At 39.4% G+C, this 19,809-nt stretch overlaps 1 protein-coding gene across 1 annotated transcript in view; it reads right to left on the bottom strand.

Annotated features, from left to right (window-relative positions):
* The window catches only part of RABGAP1L (RAB GTPase activating protein 1 like), a 210,881-nt gene that overhangs the window by 178,260 nt on the left and 12,812 nt on the right, over positions 1 to 19,809 (bottom strand). The window contains exons 2-7 of the mRNA XM_087726774.1: positions 18,805 to 18,982; positions 16,305 to 16,515; positions 13,700 to 13,874; positions 10,475 to 10,635; positions 9,299 to 9,409; positions 1,360 to 1,426 (exon numbers count right to left, since the gene is read on the bottom strand). Coding sequence (XP_087582900.1) covers positions 1,360 to 1,426; positions 9,299 to 9,409; positions 10,475 to 10,635; positions 13,700 to 13,874; positions 16,305 to 16,515; positions 18,805 to 18,982 — 903 coding nt within the window. The remainder of the gene's footprint in view (positions 1 to 1,359; positions 1,427 to 9,298; positions 9,410 to 10,474; positions 10,636 to 13,699; positions 13,875 to 16,304; positions 16,516 to 18,804; positions 18,983 to 19,809) is intronic.

Raw genomic sequence — 19,809 nt, 5'->3', positions numbered from 1 at the left:
GAATTGTGGTATTTAGTGATAGATCACAGTTAATGGTCTGGGGAAGATCAAGCTCTTGTGTTACTTGAATATTTTTCAGGTCTAGGGACTTTTTGTAGAAGATAGCAACACCACCCCCTCTTCAAATTTCACACAGTCAGACCGGTGGACATGGTAGTCACTTGTAGTGGTAATAGTGTCTGCAAAGGATTTATTTAACCATATTTCTCAAACAAATATAAGGTCAAATTGAGCTGTATTTAGTAGAAGAAATTCCAGCATTTTGTTTGCGAGGCTTCTTGCATTTAATATTAAGATTAAGATTTAGTTTATTTGTGTGCCGCCCTTCTCCGGGAGGGACTCAGGGCGGCGAACAACTCAAAAGGGGAAAAGGGGATACAAACACAATACACGAAATTAAAATACACAAGAGTCATACAACCATACAAGTCGAGAGGGGAAGGGAACTCATCGACCCCAGGCCTGCCGGCACAGCCAGGTTTTGACAGCTTTCCGGAAGGCCTGGAGAGAGGTGAGGGTCCGAATCTCCGCGGGGAGTTCATTCCAGAGGGCCGGAGCTGCAACAGAGAAGGCCCTCCCCCGGGTGGTAGCCAGATGGCATTGGCTGGTAGACGGAACCCGGAGGAGGCTGACCCTGTGCGATCTAATGGGTCTATGGGAGGTAATTGGCAGCAGGCGGTCTCTCAAGTTTAGTAGTTTGCATTTAAGGCAGTGGTGGGATTCAAATAATTTAACAACCGGTTCTCTGCCCTAATGACCATCTGGGTAGGCGGGGCTCGGTGGTCATGTGACTGGGTGGGCGTGGCCAATTCAAGGTCACTCAGGTCGATAGACGCTTTGCCTTAGCTGTTACAATGTATTAAGGATTAACCGGAGAGACAGTTTCTGTAAGCAGGTCAATAAAGATTAGGCTAGAAGCAACACTAGAATGTTTCCTTCCTGCCTTCCTTACAGGATTAGCCCTGTAAAGTGGGGGAAAAAACAAAAGGAGATTTCTTCCAACAATCGGTTCTCTGAACTACTTAGAAAGTTACCAACCGGTTCTCCCGAATAGGTGTGAGCTGGCTGAATCCCACCACTGATTTAAGGTCTGTAGCGATGAACCTGGAGGAATTTGGGTACGTGCGTGCCTAGTTTTAGATGTTGGGGTGTTGGAGTTGTTGATTAATAATAATTAATATTCTAGAAGCATAACCATTTTCTGCCTTCATGAAAAAAGAATTAAAAGTATTTCCAATTCTGATTCCAGAAGGCTATATTTGGGGGTGAGAACAATGGATATTTTTTGGGACAGAGTCATTAAATTCAAAATGAATGTTATCACATAAGCTTTTGCCAGTTACACTAGAGAATTATTACCATATCCAGTAAGTGCATGTCACTGTTTTTGACGTTTCGACCTGGACTTAGCAGCATTCCAAAGCACCTGCAATCAGGATTAGTGAACACAAGAAAAAGTCAAGTTTAAAACACTGAATTGTACACTGATAACACAGAGTATAATTTTCAATTTAAATAGGGAAAACCAGTCTAATCCAGGTCCTATCAAGACAGTCGCTTTAAGGACTGTAGCGTGAGGAGTACACAAAATGTTTGGAACAGTGAAACCTAATCAGTTGTCTGTTTGACACTGACAATACCATGGCTAGGAAAAAGTGGAATAACTAACCTGACTGGCTTTACCTAGTAGTTAATCTTGTTGGGAAAAAAAGTAATCAAATTCAGAAGTCAAATTTACTCCGAGGTTCCATTTTGGTTTGCAGACAAGTAGAATACACAACAAAGGTTTAAGCCAGTTAAAATGCTAGTTAAATACAACGTGACCCGTCAAAACCGCGGTAGACAAAAGCGCGCTCGACAAAAGCGCGTACCTGACGTCATCAGCAGCGCGACGAAAAAAATTAAAAATAAATTAAATTGAAATTAAAATTAAATTAAAGCAAGCCGATTCACATAAAGGTAAGGGTTAGGTTTAGGGTTAGGGTTAGGTTTAGGTTAAGGGTTAGGGTTAGGTTTAGGGTTACATTAAGCGTTAGGGTTAGGTTTAGCGTTAGGTTAAGGGTTAGCGTTAGGTTTAGGGTTAGGTTAAGGGTTAGGTTTAGGGTTAGGTTAAGGGTTAGGTTTAGGGTTAGGTTTAGGGTTAGGTTTAGGGTTAGGTTTGGGGGGGTTAGGGTAAGGTTTTCGCTTTAATTTTAAATTTACCGCTCACAGCGCGATGTTTTCATCGCGCTGTGATGACGTCACGTACGCGCTTTCATCGAGCGCGCTTTTGTCTACCGCGGTTTTGTGGTGGAACCAAATACAAAGCTAGGAAAAAACTCTATATGCTTCCAAGGGCCCTTCTAAGATTCAGAATGCAGCAGAACATTACTGAAATTATACTCTGAAGGAGAGTAAGAGTTTCTTTAGCAAAAGAGAAATGTAACAATTAGGGGAAAAAATCCAAGCACACTCAGTCAGACCACATCTATTAAGTATCTTTGATTACAATGGAAAGACAAAAATGAAAACAATGCACTGTCTGGGGCTGCATACTGCCTCAGATTTTACTAGAAAGAGGTGCTTCAAAACAAGGAGAAAGGGAAATACGGTCTTTTAAGTAACAAGGCGAGTCGTCGTTGCAACTGTAACGGTTTCTAACAGCTTTATTGTAACAGGTCTAGTTAACAGTGAGGATTCAGAACGCGGACAGCTCCCGACCAACTGACAGCTCTTTATATACAGGAGCTGTCAGTTGGCCAGCCAATGGGAGATCGTCTGTTCTCCCGCCAGCCGGCGGGTGCGCCGCAGCCAATCAGGTACAGCTGCTCCGGCCCCGCCCGTCGGCTGGCACGGGAGGACGCAACACGGTCCTTGTTTGCAGCTTATTAAAACATCTGTGTCTAGTACTAGGATTATGGAGCTGCTGTGAGGAGGTTTCCATTGTAGCTACATGGTTCTGAAAACCAACAAAGTTGCTTGATTAGCTGCAGATAAGTGCTGCGTTCATGTTTTTCATTATATATTTATTTCATTTATATGCTGCCCATTTTATCAACAGCAACTCTGGGCAGCTTATAAATACAGAAGTACAAATATTACAATATTCAATAAACCAAAATTAAGTTAACAGTTAATCTGTGTTGGATTCGTCCATATTAAATCTAAAGTGCTGAATAGTTCTAGCACATACTTATCTAACAACAATTGCAAATGCAAACTTCATTTTGCAGTTGAATCTAAAGACAAATCGTAACTGTCATTTCCCTTAAATTTTAATTTGGTAAAAATAATAATACTACAATCTTTGGGCAATGGGAAAACCATAATTGGGGTACTGTTGCCTATTTCTGCAAATTTTGGGTTTTATTTTCTGGCAGGTAACTGAGCGCTATTCTTGCTCTGCATTTCCTCTGGAATATTCCATAACTGGTCTTCCAATACAGGTTGGGTATACAGATGAAGAATAGTGTAAACCAAGAGTCTCCAATCCCCAGTCTATGGACTGGCACAGGTCCGCAGCATGCCAGCAACTGGTCCGATCCAATAAGTGAAGCCCCATCCACAGGATCCAGGCAGCACACAAACCACGGCCCCTCTATTCCCCGGAGAAACCTTTCTCCATGGAACTGTCCCTGCTGTCTAAAAGGTTGGGAGCCGCTGGTGTAAAATAGCAATAGCAATAGCAGTTAGACTTATATACCGCTTTATAGGGCTTTCAGCCCTCTCTAAGCGATTTACAGAGTCAGCATATTGCCCCCACAGTCTGGGTCCTCATTTCACCCACCTCGGAAGGATGGAAGGCTGAGTCAACCTTGAGCCGGTGAGATTTGAACCGCCGAACTGCAGATAGCAGTCAGCTGAAGTGGCCTGCAGTACTGCACTCTAACCACTGCACCACCTCGGCTCTACCTGAAGGACTGTATTTTCAGAGGGTTAATCCATTCAAACTACTAGATAATATTTCACAGTTTTCCTTAGATTACTGTCTTTAAACACAGCATTCAGAGTTACTCTCCGATGTTACAGATAGGCAATGTGAATTAATGTCACAACATCTAAGACAAGTTGCAGCATTTACATGACGACATCATCATGCCCTTGTCGTTAATTTCCTTCCATTCAGTTTTCTTTCTTTCCTGACCTCTAATAAATAAAGGAGACTTTGTACCTTGTTACAACTGAGACACAGATCGGCTTATGTCTTTCTGTTTTTAAAGCTCGGGGGCAGCCATCTTAACTTTGGATCTGAATGTTAGAGGAACCCAACAGCAATTGCCAATGAATGCACTCAGTCTACCAGTATCCCAAATTATGGAGTTTTTACTGTTGTTTGATGGATCAATATGGCTACTATCACAACATGAATATGGTTAATGTCTATATTAATTAAGCTCAGCTGGGAAATTCCAGCTTGTGACCCCCACAGTAGATCTGGTTCATAATGCAGTGACCAGCAGTGGGATCTTCCAAGTGGTGGTAGATAATTACTAATTATCAAGAGAGGCTTAGCTGACATTAATTTCTCTGGCAACTACTCCAGATAATAATATATTTTAAATTTCCTCTTTTGATTTATGTTTATTGTTTTAAGCGTTGTTCTTTCATGCTGCTTTCTTGTTCTGGATGCATGAAATGAAATGAAACAAAATGAAAATTGTTGCATCTACAAAAGAAAAATCCCCCTTCTAAGATAAGAGGTGAGTTAGTCTACTTAGTCTCCCACCAGCTAACCAAAACAGAATTTCAGAATAGGCTCAACTACCCATTTGGTGCTGGAAGGTAGAAAAAGAATATTTTACTTTCCAAGACGGGAAGAGAAACAATCCATATTCTTACAGGATTTCCTTCTATAAAAGTTCAGAAAAACTGTATTTAAATAGTACTATTACACATAATCCTTATTTACTGGCCACTTGTTATGAGACTATTTGAAGTTATGACAGTATTGAAAAATAACTTTACAGCCGATTTATGACCATTTGCAATTTTCTCAGTGTCCCTCAATCACACGATAGCCTTTATAGTCAGTGTGCACTATCCTTGGCTGCCCTGTGTTTTTTTTCCACCCCTTTGCAAAGCAAAGAGATTGGAGAGGAAGTGGTTGCAAAAAAGTAAAGCTGTTTATCTTCTATATAACTACATCAGGGGTGGGTTTCTCGCCCCGTTCCAACCGGTTCGGTTGGAACGGGGGCGGCGGTGTCCACGTGCACGCGCACAGCGCATGCATGCATACTAGCATCTGTGCAATGCTCCAGCTACTCCTGGAGGATCGCGCAGGCGCTGTATGCGTCCTGCGCATGCGTGGAAGCGCAGAACTCGTCAAAACCGGGTAAGGAGCGCGGGCGGGCGGGTGGGTCAGTCGCCGTTCCCGGAAGTTACTTACTTCCAGGTTCACCGACCAACCGGTTCGCAGGGACCGCCGCGAACTGGTTGAAACCCACCCCTGAACTACATGCACTGGCAACCCAGGTTGGAAGCAGCAGGCACTCTATGCAAACAGGTTACTCTCTTAAAATCCCTTTCTCCAATCTCTCTACTCTAAAGGGGAGTGTCAGATGTGAACAATCAGATCCATACTTGCATAGTTCAAGTTATCTATTTTATTATGTTCTGCCAATAAGGAATATCCCCAGGAATATCCCCAGTCTGGCAGCTCTCCCCTGGGAGCAACTAGATCAGATTCCAAGGAATTCAGGGAGGACCGGTTGTGGCCCATTTATTGGAATAATGTCAGCGTTCCAAATATCATGCAGAATTAAATCTGCACAGTGACTCTAGACTTGCACCATGCTTCATCCCTTCTCCCTACTAGACCGAATACTTCCCAACATTGGGGAGAAAAAAAGCATGTAGTTTCTGTATACAATCTCTCCTTTGCCTGACCATTCTTCCCCAACTCCAGAGTGGAGAGATTGGAGAGGAAGGGATTGCAAGAGAATAAGTTGTCACTTTGCTTAGCAGCAGAATTGTTGATCCCAATTAGTCATTAAGCAAGGACTACCTATATTAAAAGTCAGGGGGAGTGAGTTACAATTAAATACAGTGACATTAATTACGAGGCTCCAGAGGTTGTTGTTCAGGAAAGAAGAGTGAAAAGATAAAAGAATAGTTTCCTAACAAAGGCGCCACAAAAAATTTTCTCTATGGTTTTTTGCTGATTGTGTTTGTACAAAACTTTCCAACCCCCCCCCCCAGAAATAGGGGGAAAAAATAAGGAAAAATTAACCAACTTATAATGTATAACTATCACTGAATATTAATTTTTATACAAACTTGAGTCTGAATACAAACCTGACCTTAAAAAATGCATAAATAGTCCAGATTTATGCATAAACAACTATGACAATCATCTATCAAACAGGTTTTCTGAGTGCAGCATTCTTGAAAAACTTAAAAGAGAAAAGCAGTAAGAACTAATATGAAACTAAACATTGATTTCAAATATTATGGAAAGACTGCCATCCAGAGGAGAGTTTTTAAAAGCAACGTTTTTGTTGCTTTTAAAATGTTTATTATTTTTTTAGTAGGCATGAATTAGGATCCACAATTTTCAGATAGCTTTTTATTTGCTTAATAATAAAGCGATTTTGTTCAAATTTTATTTTATTTTATTTTACAGGAAAGCCCATTCAAACTTCTTCCATTTTAAGATTCCATCTTGGAGGGGGGGGAGGCATCTTCCTCACTTAAAACAGCAGCTTTAGGAAGAGCTCTGAACAATTTAAAACATGAGAAAGCCTTAGATATCTTCAGCAACGCAAGAATCTAACACACTCAGGATCACACTACACAGCCATCTTTACGAAAAAGAGAACAGTGAAAAATTAAGTCATAGATCTCAGGTATATTAATTTAACCAGGATATAATCTTCATTAGAACAATTAACCACAACAGAAGGAATGTTCTTAAAGTCAAAAATATATCTTTAATAGTTCTTTATAGAATATGAAAAATGTTCTAATAAATGTTGGATGAAATGTTGGATCATATTTTGAGAACTCAATATTGGCTATTATTATAAAAATTCATAAATAAGCTGTATACTAAAATGTATTTCTTTCAACCTTATCAATACCAAAACATTTCAAGATAGCTTCATGGTTTTTTTAAAAAAAGCATACAGAAACTTTAAAATACAATTAATAAATCAATAGCAATTATTAAGGGCAGACAACAGAGGTTGGTGGACAAAGCTATTAAAACAGCTTGCTGAAGAGAAATGCTAGTTTGGTGTTCCACATTAAGCTTTCATGTGATTTGTTTAATCTTGGTTTAGCCTAACATGTGAATTTAGCCACTATAATTTGTAAATGATAGTTTATGGCTTTCATGTGATTTGTTTAATCTTGGTTTAGCCTAACATGTGAATTTAGCCACTATAATTTGTAAATGATAGTTTATGGTTTGTAAATCATAGTTGATAGCTTGCCTTTGTATGTGAACCAAACAGCTTATGCCTATTTCAGCAATCGTGATTACCATGAACTATATTAACCTAAATTGTTAACCAAGCATTTGTAAAAGAAATTTTTACTACCCAAATACTAAACATTCAATAATAGTGTTAAGAAATAAGAATCAATACAGGGATTCCAAGATACCTTCAAAACTGATAAAATCTTACCTAAACTATATTTTAAGTTCTGTATTCAATACAGTTTAAATGATGCAATGATTAGTGCTATATTATCAAGAAGCGGGAAAACAAAATCTAATAATATGTAGAGGAGAGAAAATTTGTTGATAAAATCCATGATTTTTTTATGCTTGCCTTGGGAGCCCCTAAAGTCATTTATAGAATTTTTTTTTTTGCAATGTCTTTTAAATCAAAAGTTATACAAGACAGCTTGGAATCAGTGGCTTGATTCCATAGAAGGAGCAGCAAATAGAACATATGCTTACTATTAACCTTTTCAAGAAAAAGAATATAAAAAAACCCTTCAGAATATATTCAAGAAGAAATATTGAAGGGAGGGTGCCAAAAAAAATATTACACATTTGCGATCCTTGGCTAAACGTCCTGTTCCTGTTGGCCTATGAACTGAATTTTCCTGGTGTGGGCCAAACAAGGTTAGGCAGGTTCATACAGGTGAACAATTTTTCATACAATTCAGACTCCAGGTTCTCCTTGACTTACGACCAAAATTGAGTTCAAAATTTCCATTGCTTAGTAAGGCAGTTGTCGAGTTTTGCCCCATTGTATGACTTGTTTTTTGCCGCAGTTGTTAAATGAATCACTATAATTGTTTAGCGGTTGTTAAGTGAATATGATTTTCCCCATTGACTATGATTTTCAGAAGCTGTCTGGGAAGGTTACAAATGGTGATCCTATGACACTAGGATACAAATACATGCCTGTTGCCAACTGGCTGAATTATGATCACATGGCCATGAGAATGCTGCAATAGGGTAAATGTGAAAAACAGTCATAAGTCACTTTTTTCAATGCTGTTATAACTTCAAATGGTCATTAAATAAATGGTTGTAAGTCAAGGACTACCTCCATATGATTTACAGCACTAAAGATATAATGGCGGATAAGCCAAGAATTTGTAGTGCCAAAATATATCCCCAAAAATGTGTCCAGTTTATCCATAAACAGGGGTGGGTTTCAACCGGTTCGCGGCGGTCCCCGCAGACCGGTTGGTCGGTGAACCCTTAAGTAACTTCTGGGAACACCGAAGGGCCCACCCGCCCACCCGCGCTCCTTACCGGTCTTTGAAGGCTTCTGCGCTTCCATGCAGGCACATGGCACATACAGCGCCTGCGCGATTCTCCACGAACAGCTGGAGCATCGCGCCGGCGCTAAGACGCATGCGTGAACTGTGCGTGTGCACGAGGACGCCGCCGGCCCCGTTCCAACCGTATTGGTTGGAACGGGATGAGCAACCCACCACTGTCCATAAAGTATATACAATAGTTTTTTCCCTCAGCTTTTTACCTATATAACTTTCTGTCTAAGCAGAGCCTTGAATTTTTAACTACAATATTTTGAAAAATCTGCCATCTGCAGATAAGCTAATTGTGAAATTAAAACCTATGAAAACCTATGAGTCAGCTTATTGGGGAGTAGCACAATTTTCACAGTATCTCTGTTTAAAAATTAAAAGGTTGGCTAATCCATGAGAGTATACACAGTAAGCATTTTCAATTGGGATCATTAACAATTCAGCAACAGAAATGATAAAACACTGGTGCAAAATTCACTCACCCTCCAGTTTTTAAGTTATATTTTTGTGGAAATACTATTTTGGAAAGAATTGAGATTATAAACATTACAAAGCACTATTAATGATGGGTGGTAGCTATTATTACCTTTCAATGGCCAATTCTTTGTTGGAAATCTGCTGTATAGTGATGATAATCTTCTTCTCAAGGCCTTGCTTTAGTTTGAAGTAAAATTTCTCTCTGTCTTTTGGCACCGGACTAAAGAAGAATAACATTCTATCAAAATCTTTCAACAGCAAACTCTAATAAAAATTCTGATAAAAATAAGTTCATCTACTCATTAAAATCGAAGAACATCAAAATTATCAGACCAAAGACACAAAATAAAATGTTTTTACATATTGTAGGCAGCTCACTATTAAAAAGATTGTCTATTCCAGCATTGCCTCTGGTTACTAAAATCTTAAAAGTTTGGAAATATATACCGTATTTTTCGGAGTATAAGACGCATCATGATTTTGAAGAGGTAAATTTTTTTTAAAAGGTTTTGCACTCTGCACGCCTCATTTGGGGGTGTGTGAAAGGGCATGCAGAGCTTTTGGAGACCTGGAGGCTGCTCTTATGGGCTGGGGGGCAAAAACGAGCAAAAACGGTCCATTTTTTGCAAAAATGGGCTGGGGTTATTTTTTTGAAAAAAGGGGGTATGCACAGGTTTTGGGAGGCTTGTGGAGTGCTCCTGTGGCCTGGGGGGAGGGGGACAAAAATGAGCAAAAAACGGCCCATTTTTCGCTCATTTCTGCTCTCCCCAGCCCCCAGGAGCACTCTGAAAGCCTCCTAAAAGCTATGCATGGCCATTTTGATGAAAGAGGGGGGTTCATTAGACCAAAAATGCTGTATTCAGTGTATAAGACGCACCCAGATTTTCACCCTCTTTTGGGGGGGTGGGTGGGAAAGGAGTGTCCTTATACTCTGAAAAATACGGTAATTATTTTCTAAACTATGATAAACTGCTTTACTATCCGCCAATCCTTGCATTCTGTTGTGAATATGTGCATTTTGAATTCCTTAGAGCAGTGTTTCTCAACCTTGGCAACTTGAAGATGTCTGGACTTCAACTCCCAGAATTCCCCAGCCAACATTCGCTGGCTGGGGAATTCTGGGAGTTGAAGTCCAGTCATCTTCAAGTTGTCAAGGTTGAGAAACACCGCCTTAGAGGATGGTATGAAGCTATCTGAACAAATAGGCAAAATTAATTTACTTTCATAAGTTTCAATTATTTAGGTTTTTTTTCCCCCTTCAATTTTTGTCATTTATTTCATTTACCTGAAATTTCCTTTACCATCATCTTCTTTGACCTCTAAAGAAACAGTGAACATGAATATATCACTGTCAGGACTTGAAACAATAGCATCCTTCACATTATCTGATGCCTGTTTGGAGGAACGTTTGAATGCTGTTGAAAAACTATACAAAATTCGGCTAACCTAAAAAAAACAGAGGGTGAGAGAAGGGCATAAAATATAATTTAGGGAGAATAGAGGAAGTTTAGCAAAACCAATAATTTATAATGCAAAACCAAAATATACTTATTTTGACTTATTGATTTAATTTTGACTTAATTACTTATATACTCTATGTAGGTAATCATTTTACATTTTACATATTATTGATTTTCAGAGAAAAAAAACTAATTTGCAAATTTACAATTTGCTGTTCTTTAATAAGTCTTCCAATACTTGAACCTTAAAAGAACAAGAAAATGTGTTTTATCAAACATAAGCTTCCAAGCACAGCATCTTAATAATCAATAAACTATATCTATTTGTTAGCACAAAAAACCTGTTATCATAAACATTCTTGAATAGTAATCTGAATTTAGGAAACATACAGTAATTGCTGATAAAAGGTAATGCCAAAATTATCTTTTGTGATCCACTTTTAAAGCAGCAAAATAATTATATAACTGTTCTGACCCCCTCCTCCGTCCAGTAACGAAAGCCGAGACAAGCTTAACTAGAATGTACTTTTAGTAGCAAGAATCCAAAATCTCGGTGGCTGAAAACCAAGCAAACAAACAGATAAGGACCTTGGCAGCAAGTCAGACAAACCTTGGCAGCAATTCAGACAAACCTTGGCAGCAATCCAGCCTGCCAAGTTAGTTACGTTCTCTCTAGTCAATGCGTTGACTTCTACAAGAGGGGCGTGTCACAAGCAGCCTTTTTTATAGTCTGGAGAGGAGCCTAATGACCACCAGCTGAGTGCAATTACCTCCTGTACTTGTGCAACTGTTCCTGACGCCTATTAGCTCTTCGATGGTGTGGATCCAGGAACAACTCACTGCTGGCTTCTGGATCACTCTCTCTTGTCTCCTCCCCACTGGTCCAAGGCTCAGGCGCCACCTGGTGGCCAACCAGTCTCTCTGTGCCCTGCTCGGAGTCAGAACCCTGTCCAGGGTCCTCCACATCCTTCAGAGCCGACTCAGAGGGCCCCTCACTGTAGGAGTCTGGTGGCAGCTCCAACGGCACCTGCTGGGCCACAACATATAACTATCCCAAAAATTTGAAGGGTATGCTGGGTATGGGTATGTTCTTCCCATAGCAGTTTTGGAGGACCAACAGAAAAAAATACCATATGAGCTGAGATTGTGCCCCTGCAGACAAGGGGTTATTGAAACCACAGTTCATGTCCTACTATATTGTATCTTCTATAAGGATTCGCATTATAACACTTCACCTAATAACATTTCTGGGAAATACTCATCTGTATCAAATCAGTATTAACTAGTTTCTTTAAATGTACCCAAATTTTGCTATACTGTATGCAAAATTAGGCAGACTCTAAGTGCCCACTGATAATCCATCACCAATCGTAATATATTATTTTGTCTGTTTTTATTTTAAATTTTTATTATTAGTATTGTTTTTAATGCTTTTATCTGTAATACTGGTCTGTGACCATATAAAAATTGATTGATCTTTGTGACTAGTAGTTCAGGAAAATCCGAAGACCCACAGATTCATTTAAATCCTCAGTGAAAACTAGTTTAACTACTAAGTTTAACTTCTGAATGAAGATTTTTAATATCACATAATTATTCAAATGATAAAACAGTTTTTTTCTCTGTTTTTGAAACACGCTTGCTTAAGGAGGAGGTGATTGCTTGGCTGTTGGGGGGCCCCTGTGCCCACATCCATTTCCTGTGCACAGTCCTGAACCAGGAAGTCTTGCTCTTGGTCACTCACAGTTGAATTATTGTAATACAGTATATCTGAGGCTGCCTTTGAAAACCACCTGAAAATTACAACTGGTCCAGAATGCAGCAGTGCACACAATGTTGCTCCCACACCCATTTACCAGACTACACTGATGTTACACGAGCTGCACTGGCTTCCAGCCAGGTTAAATTTATGATGTTAGCTAACATCTTGAAAGCCCTATATGGCTTTATGTCAAGTTGTTTGCAGGATTGTCTATCTCTCAGGCATCTGCCCATAGAACCAAGTCAGAAAGGATAGATGTACTTGTTAGGTCCGTTCCCTCAAATGTTACTATCTTGTGGGGCATAGGAAGCTGTTGTGGCCCAGCAGGAGCCATTGGAGCTGCAAACAGACTCCGCCAGCGAGCGGCCTTATGAGTCGGCTCTAGAAGAGGTGGAGGACCCTGGACAGGGTTCTGACTCTGAGCAGGGCGCAGAGAGGCTGGTTGGCCACCAGGAGGTGCCTGAGGCATGGAGCAGCGGTGAGAGCCGAAGGGAGTGTGCTCCTGACGTCATGCCTTGGAGTAGTGATGAGGAGACAAGGGAGCTGGTCCTGGATGCCCAGCAACGCCGGGCAGATCGATGGAGAGAACAGCTAGGCAGTTACAAAAGATAATTGGACCCAGGTGATTGTAATTAGCCTCCTCTCAAGATTGTATTTAAAGAGAGACTGGGAGGAGCCTGGTTTTGCAGGATTCAACGTCATTCCTAACGCTGGAGAAGCTGTTACCTGTCGAAGTCTGAGTTGCTGCCAAGGTTCTTATCTGTTTGTTATGCTTGGCTTTCAGCCACCGAGGTTCTGGTTTCTTGCTAATAAAGTGCTGTGAAATTCCAGTTAAGCTTGTCTCGGCATTCGTTACTGGACGGAGGAGGGGGTCAGAACAGGAAGCGTGCCTGGCAACAGCGACAGTGCCTTTCCAGTAGCAATGCCGGTTGTGTAGAACACCCTTTGCCTGATTTCTGGCATGCCCCCATCCTTTTAGTGTTCTCTCCCCCCCCCCCCCACTTGGAACAGGACAAGATTGGAGTTCAGAGATTTTATTGATGGGTGTATTGCAAAGTTTTGTTTGAGATGCTGAGTTTTGGTTTATTCTTCTTTGGTTTTCATTATGGTTGTGAGCTGCCCAGAGTTATATTCCATAACAGGGACGGTCATATAAATGTGTGTTTTTGAAGCTTTGCTTACATTCTACAGAGAGATGCAACAATTTAGTGAATCAGACATTTCTCATCCATAACCTATTATTTCAACAGTGCTTTCTGAAACAATAACACGTATGCTTTCTACTTACTGCTTCTTTAATTTCACAAGAGAAGACATGAATTTGAAACTCCTCAGTGCCAGAGTAACTCTCAGTAAATGCAAAGCAGTCACATTCCAAAGTCCCATTTTGCCCACGGACACAGAACAACACTTTGTAGATTGGGAAAGAAGCAATTTCTGTACTGCTGGACTGATCTATTATTCTAAATGAAACGAAGAAAATGGAAAAACGTTTGTAATTCTGTGAGAAATAATAATTTCTTTGCTATTTTTGATATCTCTACCCACTCTGGAAAATGTTTAAAGTGTCCACAAAAAGATATATATTGCAATTTAAATATTTAAATGTTATTACATTTCACAATACTGTAATATGCTGTTTTAAGTCACATGACAATAATATGCTATTGTTCAGTTTTGTTACTTATCTTCTGAATATATTTTGGTTCAATAGAGTTCACATTTATTACATGTAGAAATACTTAACAGTGCCTGAATATTCAGGTACGACCGCTTTCTTTGACATGCATTTCAGCATTAAGTACATTTTCACAGCATACTTTTTTTTAACTTGTTTTTTTTCTTCACCCATTTTCTTTGTTTCTTTTTTTTTAACCTGTTTCCCAAAAATAAAACCTCCCCAGATAATAAGCCCAATCGGGCTTTAGAGCACATGCGCTAAAATAATCCCTCCCCTGAAAATAATCCCTCCCCGAAAATAATCCCTTCCCTTGAAAATAATCCCTCCCTTGAAAATAACCCCTCCCCTGAAAATAATCCCTCCCCGAAAATATTGCAACACAGCAGCAGTCATGAGGTGACCACACCTCACCAACTCCTGCATCTCAAAAATAGTAAGACCTCCCCAAAAATAAGGCCAAGCACTTATTTCGAGGGTCAAAAGAAAATAAGAACCTGTCTTATTTTCAGGAAAACACGGTATGCTTCAACTAACTCTTAAAACTACAGGTTGCTTGGATACAACTAAGGATAAAATTTAAAATATATAATTAAATAATTATAATCTGTGAAATCGCAAGATATCATAACTATTATATTGACTGGTGAGATATTAGAGTGTATAAACAACACAACCGAAATCTCCATTAATTTCCGTGAAAATGTTTATGTATATTTGGAGGCAAGATATTAACTTTCACCATAATTGTTTTAGACTATATATATTATATTATGCCTCATACGAAGTTTCCCCGAAAATAAGACAGTGTTTTATTTTCTTTTGACACCCCCCCCCCCCAAAAAAATAAGCACTCGGCCTTATTTTTGGGTAGAGACAGAGGTAGATATGAAGAAAAAGAAAAAGTACCAAAAAGAAAGGAAAGGAAAAAGGAAAAAAATAGAAATGCAATTTCTTTCCTTCAATTTTTGATACCACAGTTCCTCATGAGATTTATCAGGGAGATCATATAGAACCGTCCTCCAGATGTGCATGTTTAGTCGCTGGTAGTACACGAACAGAAAGAAAACTTTCACTGGATGAAGCCAAAAACCCCATCTAATCCAGCACCGCATGTCACATTCAGAATTTATAACCATGGCGAAAGAGAGACCTAGCTCTCCTGGTAGCAATTAATAACTAACATATATAACATAGTTATAATTGAATAGTCTACAACTGAATAGGTGAAATGATGTCATCAAGAACCCTATTGTTGATAACCCTCTCCTTTGTAGTTTTGTCCAATTTTGTCCAGTTTAATCCATCAAGTGATTTCACAGTAAAACAAATATCCATAGAAAGGTGGATATTTATCTATCCACACATATTATTTTCATTATCTCCTATCTTAAATTTCACTGTAGTTCTTAATCGTGGCACGACAAAACCGCGCTCGACTAAGCCGCGCCCGATTAAACCGCGTCGCTGACGTCATCAACAGGGCGACAACAGCGAGCGCAGAGAAAGAAGGGCGCTTTAAATAGCGCTTTGAAAGCAAGCCGATTCAACTTAAGGTAAGGGTTAGGTTTAGGGTTAGCTTTAGGGTTAGCTTTAGGGTTAGGTTAAGGGTTAGGGTTAGGTTAAGGGTTAGGGTTAGGTTAAGGGTTAGGGTTAGGTTTAGGATTAGGTTTAGGGGGGTTAGGTTTAGGGGTTAATTTTAGGTTTAGCGTTTACAGCGTGCTTCTGTCTCCGCGCTGTTGTTGCCCTGTTGATGACGTCAGCTACGCGGTTTCGTCGAGCGCGGTTTAGTCGAACACGGTTTTGTGGTGGAACCGTTCTTAATCTAGTAAAAATGCAAACAGCTCCTTACTTGGATCATAAACTTCAAACCAAATCTAAAAAAAGCTCTGCTCCAAAAAAACACCCCACTTAAGCTAATAAAGCTGCCAAATACCCTTTCGTGTTTTGTCTAGACTGGAATGAAGGCACCTGCTTTCCTAATCAGCTATCTCCTATCAGCTACACACCGCAAACATCCAGGCAACATTTGAGGAACTTGAAAGAAAGATGGGAATTAGATACGATCTTCAAAACACAAAACAATAGATTCTACTGAGCAAGTTGAAGCTCCTACAGGAGGAAGCAGGAATCTATTATTTTCATATCTAATCTAATCCTGTTCTAAAACTTATTTGGATACCTTGCATATACTCAATAGAAACATCCAGCTCACCTAACAGAACCATCTGGAATATTTGGAACATAAAGAGTTACAGGAGATGGAGAAGGATTTGAGTTTTTCAAAGTTGCCATGGCACACAAGGCCTCTGCTTCACTGCGGGGAGCAGAAACTTTCATACATCCGAGGTACAATAATTTGTTGAATAATACACTATCCTCTTCTGAAGGTAGGGTGAAAGAATGAGATGTTTGCAGTGAAGATTCTGAAACAAACACAATTCAACAATTAGCCAATATTCGTTGCAAAGTGTCATTCATAATGACAGAATCATAACCACAACAATGTTCTTGGTCCGCCTTTGAAATCTGTTGTAAGATTACAGATGATTATTGTCATATTAATATTCCTAAACTCCAAGTGTATAACGACCACAAAAGAGTCTTATAACAATTTAAGTTCCTTAAATTGAAATTTACAACTTAACAACTGTTCGAAGTTACAGCGGACCCCCATAAAAGCTATTTACAACAGAGCCCCATAGTTAAGGCCGCTGCAGTGCCCCCACATTCATTTGCCCTTATGACCAACTGTAGGGATGCTGCAGCATCACCACCCACCTATCTTCCCTCCTACCCTCCCCCCAGGGTCTCTCCAAACATTTCCCTCTCTGAACAACTTCCCTGCTAGCTTTAGGACTGATTCCCACTCCACCAAGCCCCACACACTCCTCCTCACTTACCTTGTGAAGATCTCCAAAACTTTCCATAGCACTGGAACAAGTCACTTTGTGCTCAGCTGCATGGTACAATTTTGGAAGCAGCTGTTATGTATCCAGGGGCTGAATTGCATTCTGGTAGCTGTAAATATCACTGGCACTTCTGGAATCGCACTATATAATTATGCAATTAAGTGATCCATTCCAGCATTCTGGAAGGCCTCAGGGCTCTTCAGAAGGAAAGGAAGATGGAGGATGTTTGACGTGGTGGAATGGGAATCAAGCCTAAGGCTTGAGGGGACTCAGTGGCAGTTGCAAAAGGTGTGTGGAACCAAGGGGCAGGAATCAGAGCATGGAGTCTCTCCGGGAGCCTTGGGAGGGCGTGGGCAGGCTGGCCTATGCCTATGCTAGTCTTCCAAGAGTCTCCCCCATCCCTAGGAATCCCATGCTGCATTAAGTGACCTATATGTTCATTTAATTATTATATTGGAGAGAGCAGGGTTGGAGAGAATCATCAAGTGAGATCCTTTACTTAATGGCTATCACAAAATGTAACCATAACAGATAGGCCCCATTACAGTGATATCTCAGGAACTATCTGTAATTTTAAAGGTACTGACAATTGTAAATATATTTCTGTATGTATGTGTGTGTGTGTGTGTGTGTGTGTGTGTGTGTGTATGTATGTATATATATATATATATATATATATATATATATATATATATATATATATATATATATATATATATATATATATATTTCTGTAAATATATTTCAAGCAGATTCTAATATTTTTCCTTCTTAAAGCATGAAAATGAATGTTAAAATAAATGCAAAATTCAGCAAAATACATGAATGCAAAATTCAGCATTATACGAATAAAAACATGCATTATGAATGTTTTTGTCTTTCCTAAATATCTCCTTCAGTATTCACACAATTTATAAAGTATTTCTGCTAATACAGATAGTCCTCAACCTATGACCACAACTGAGCCCAAAATTTATGTTGTTAACTGAGAAATTTATTGAGTTCTGCCCCATTTTAGACTTTTCTAAACAGATTTGTTAAAGTGAATCGCTGCAGTTGTTAAATCAGTTAACACGGGTTAAGTGAATCAGGTTTCCCCATTGAATTTGCTTGTCAGAAGGTCATAAAAGGTGATCACATGACCCTGGGACACTGCAACCGTCAATTACCAAGCATCTGAATTTTCTTCACGTGACCATGGGAATACTGCAATGGTCGTGAGTATGAAAAATGGTCGTGAGTATGAAAAATGGTTGTAATTTTGAATGGTCACTACTGTGTTTCCCTGAAAATAAGACCGACCCCTGAAATAAACACTTGGCCTAATTTTCAGGGAGGATTTATTATATTTGAGGCGACAAGCGTGGTCACCTCATGACTACTGCTTTGTTGCGCATTGCTGTGTCCGCCACTCTTTTTGCGGTGGCCATTAGCGTGACAGAAGGCGCTAGGGTTGCTGGAACGGCTGTTAGGTAAGGGCGTGTGGGGTATATGGGGCATGTTCCCCCTTCCTCCCCACCTCTCGCCTCGCCTCACCTCTGGTTGTTTGTGCGGCAACCAACCAGAGGAAATGGCAGGAACCGGCTTCGCATGTGTTTAAATAGTTTGGGGGAGGGCTTATTTTTGTGGGAGGGCTTATTTTAGCACATGCGCTCAAAAGCCCAATTGGGCTTATTATCCGGGGAGGTCTTATATTCAGGGAAATAGGTTAAATGAACGATTGTAAGTCAGGGACTATCTGTACTTAGAGTCATCTTCAAATGGGGTCAGCAGTACACAAATTTAATATATAAACAGACAAACCTGTTGTGGGAGAATCAAGTGGAAGATGCATAGAGCTTTGGTTTAGAGAAATCTCTTCAAAAGATTGTTGGCCACTCAAATCCACAAAATCAGAAATATTTTCTTGCGGGCCTTTGTCAAAATCTTTTAGTACCTTTTCCATGGTTTGGGTTATTGGTTGTTCTTCATCTGGAAACATCTAGAAGAAAAAATAAAATATTTATCAGTACAGTATAACAATTCCACAAGCAACAGTATATCTTAAACTTCAATAAATACCTTCGTATCTCTTTTTCACATAATCATGCTATTTCTAAATCACAGGTCTGCAAAAAAAAATTTTTTTGAGAGCTGTTTTGGTTATTCCACATAATTTTTTTGTTTTTTGGTGTGCTGAATCTGAAAATGACCTCCATTTTGTCATAGGACATCACATTTCCTGACAATTTGGATAACTATGTTAAATAAGGCAATACCTCAAAATAAATGGAAATAGACTTATAAAATTAAAGTTTTATTACAATATTTTCATGAAAATCCTTTTTGGAACTGAAATGAGCTCACGTACACACACTAAACTCGATTCTTCTTCCCTGTGAGGCTCCTCTTGGTGCATTTATGCTTGTGAGTAGCATCTGGAATGTCTCTCTGAAGCATCCAACAGTAGTCTGCCATCATTGTAATGCTCCATTTTCCCTGGTATCTCCTTTCCATCTCTTTAATGTCTTGGTGGAATCGTTCACCTTGTTCCTCACTCACAGCTCCCAAATTTTAAGCACAGACTTAAAACCTGCTTAGCTTATGTATATATTGCTGACCATTAGATTTACAGTGCTGTATTTTTTTTTACATAACTCGGACAAACCCTTTAAGGTTTTTTTTTGGCATTTTATATGTTAAATGCACTTATGTGAATTAATTAATAATTAAATACATAATTTGGACTTTAAATTTGGTTAAAAACCCATAATATAAAAAAAATACCAAAAATGTAAAAAATGATAAATCTGAAGACAATTTTGCATG

Source organism: Thamnophis sirtalis, unplaced genomic scaffold (assembly GCF_051295495.1).
Source record: "Thamnophis sirtalis isolate CommonGarterSnake01/CBP01778 unplaced genomic scaffold, rThaSir2_p1.2 scaffold_12, whole genome shotgun sequence".
NCBI lineage: Eukaryota > Metazoa > Chordata > Lepidosauria > Squamata > Natricidae > Thamnophis > Thamnophis sirtalis.
This window is presented reverse-complemented; position numbering and strand designations above follow the sequence as displayed.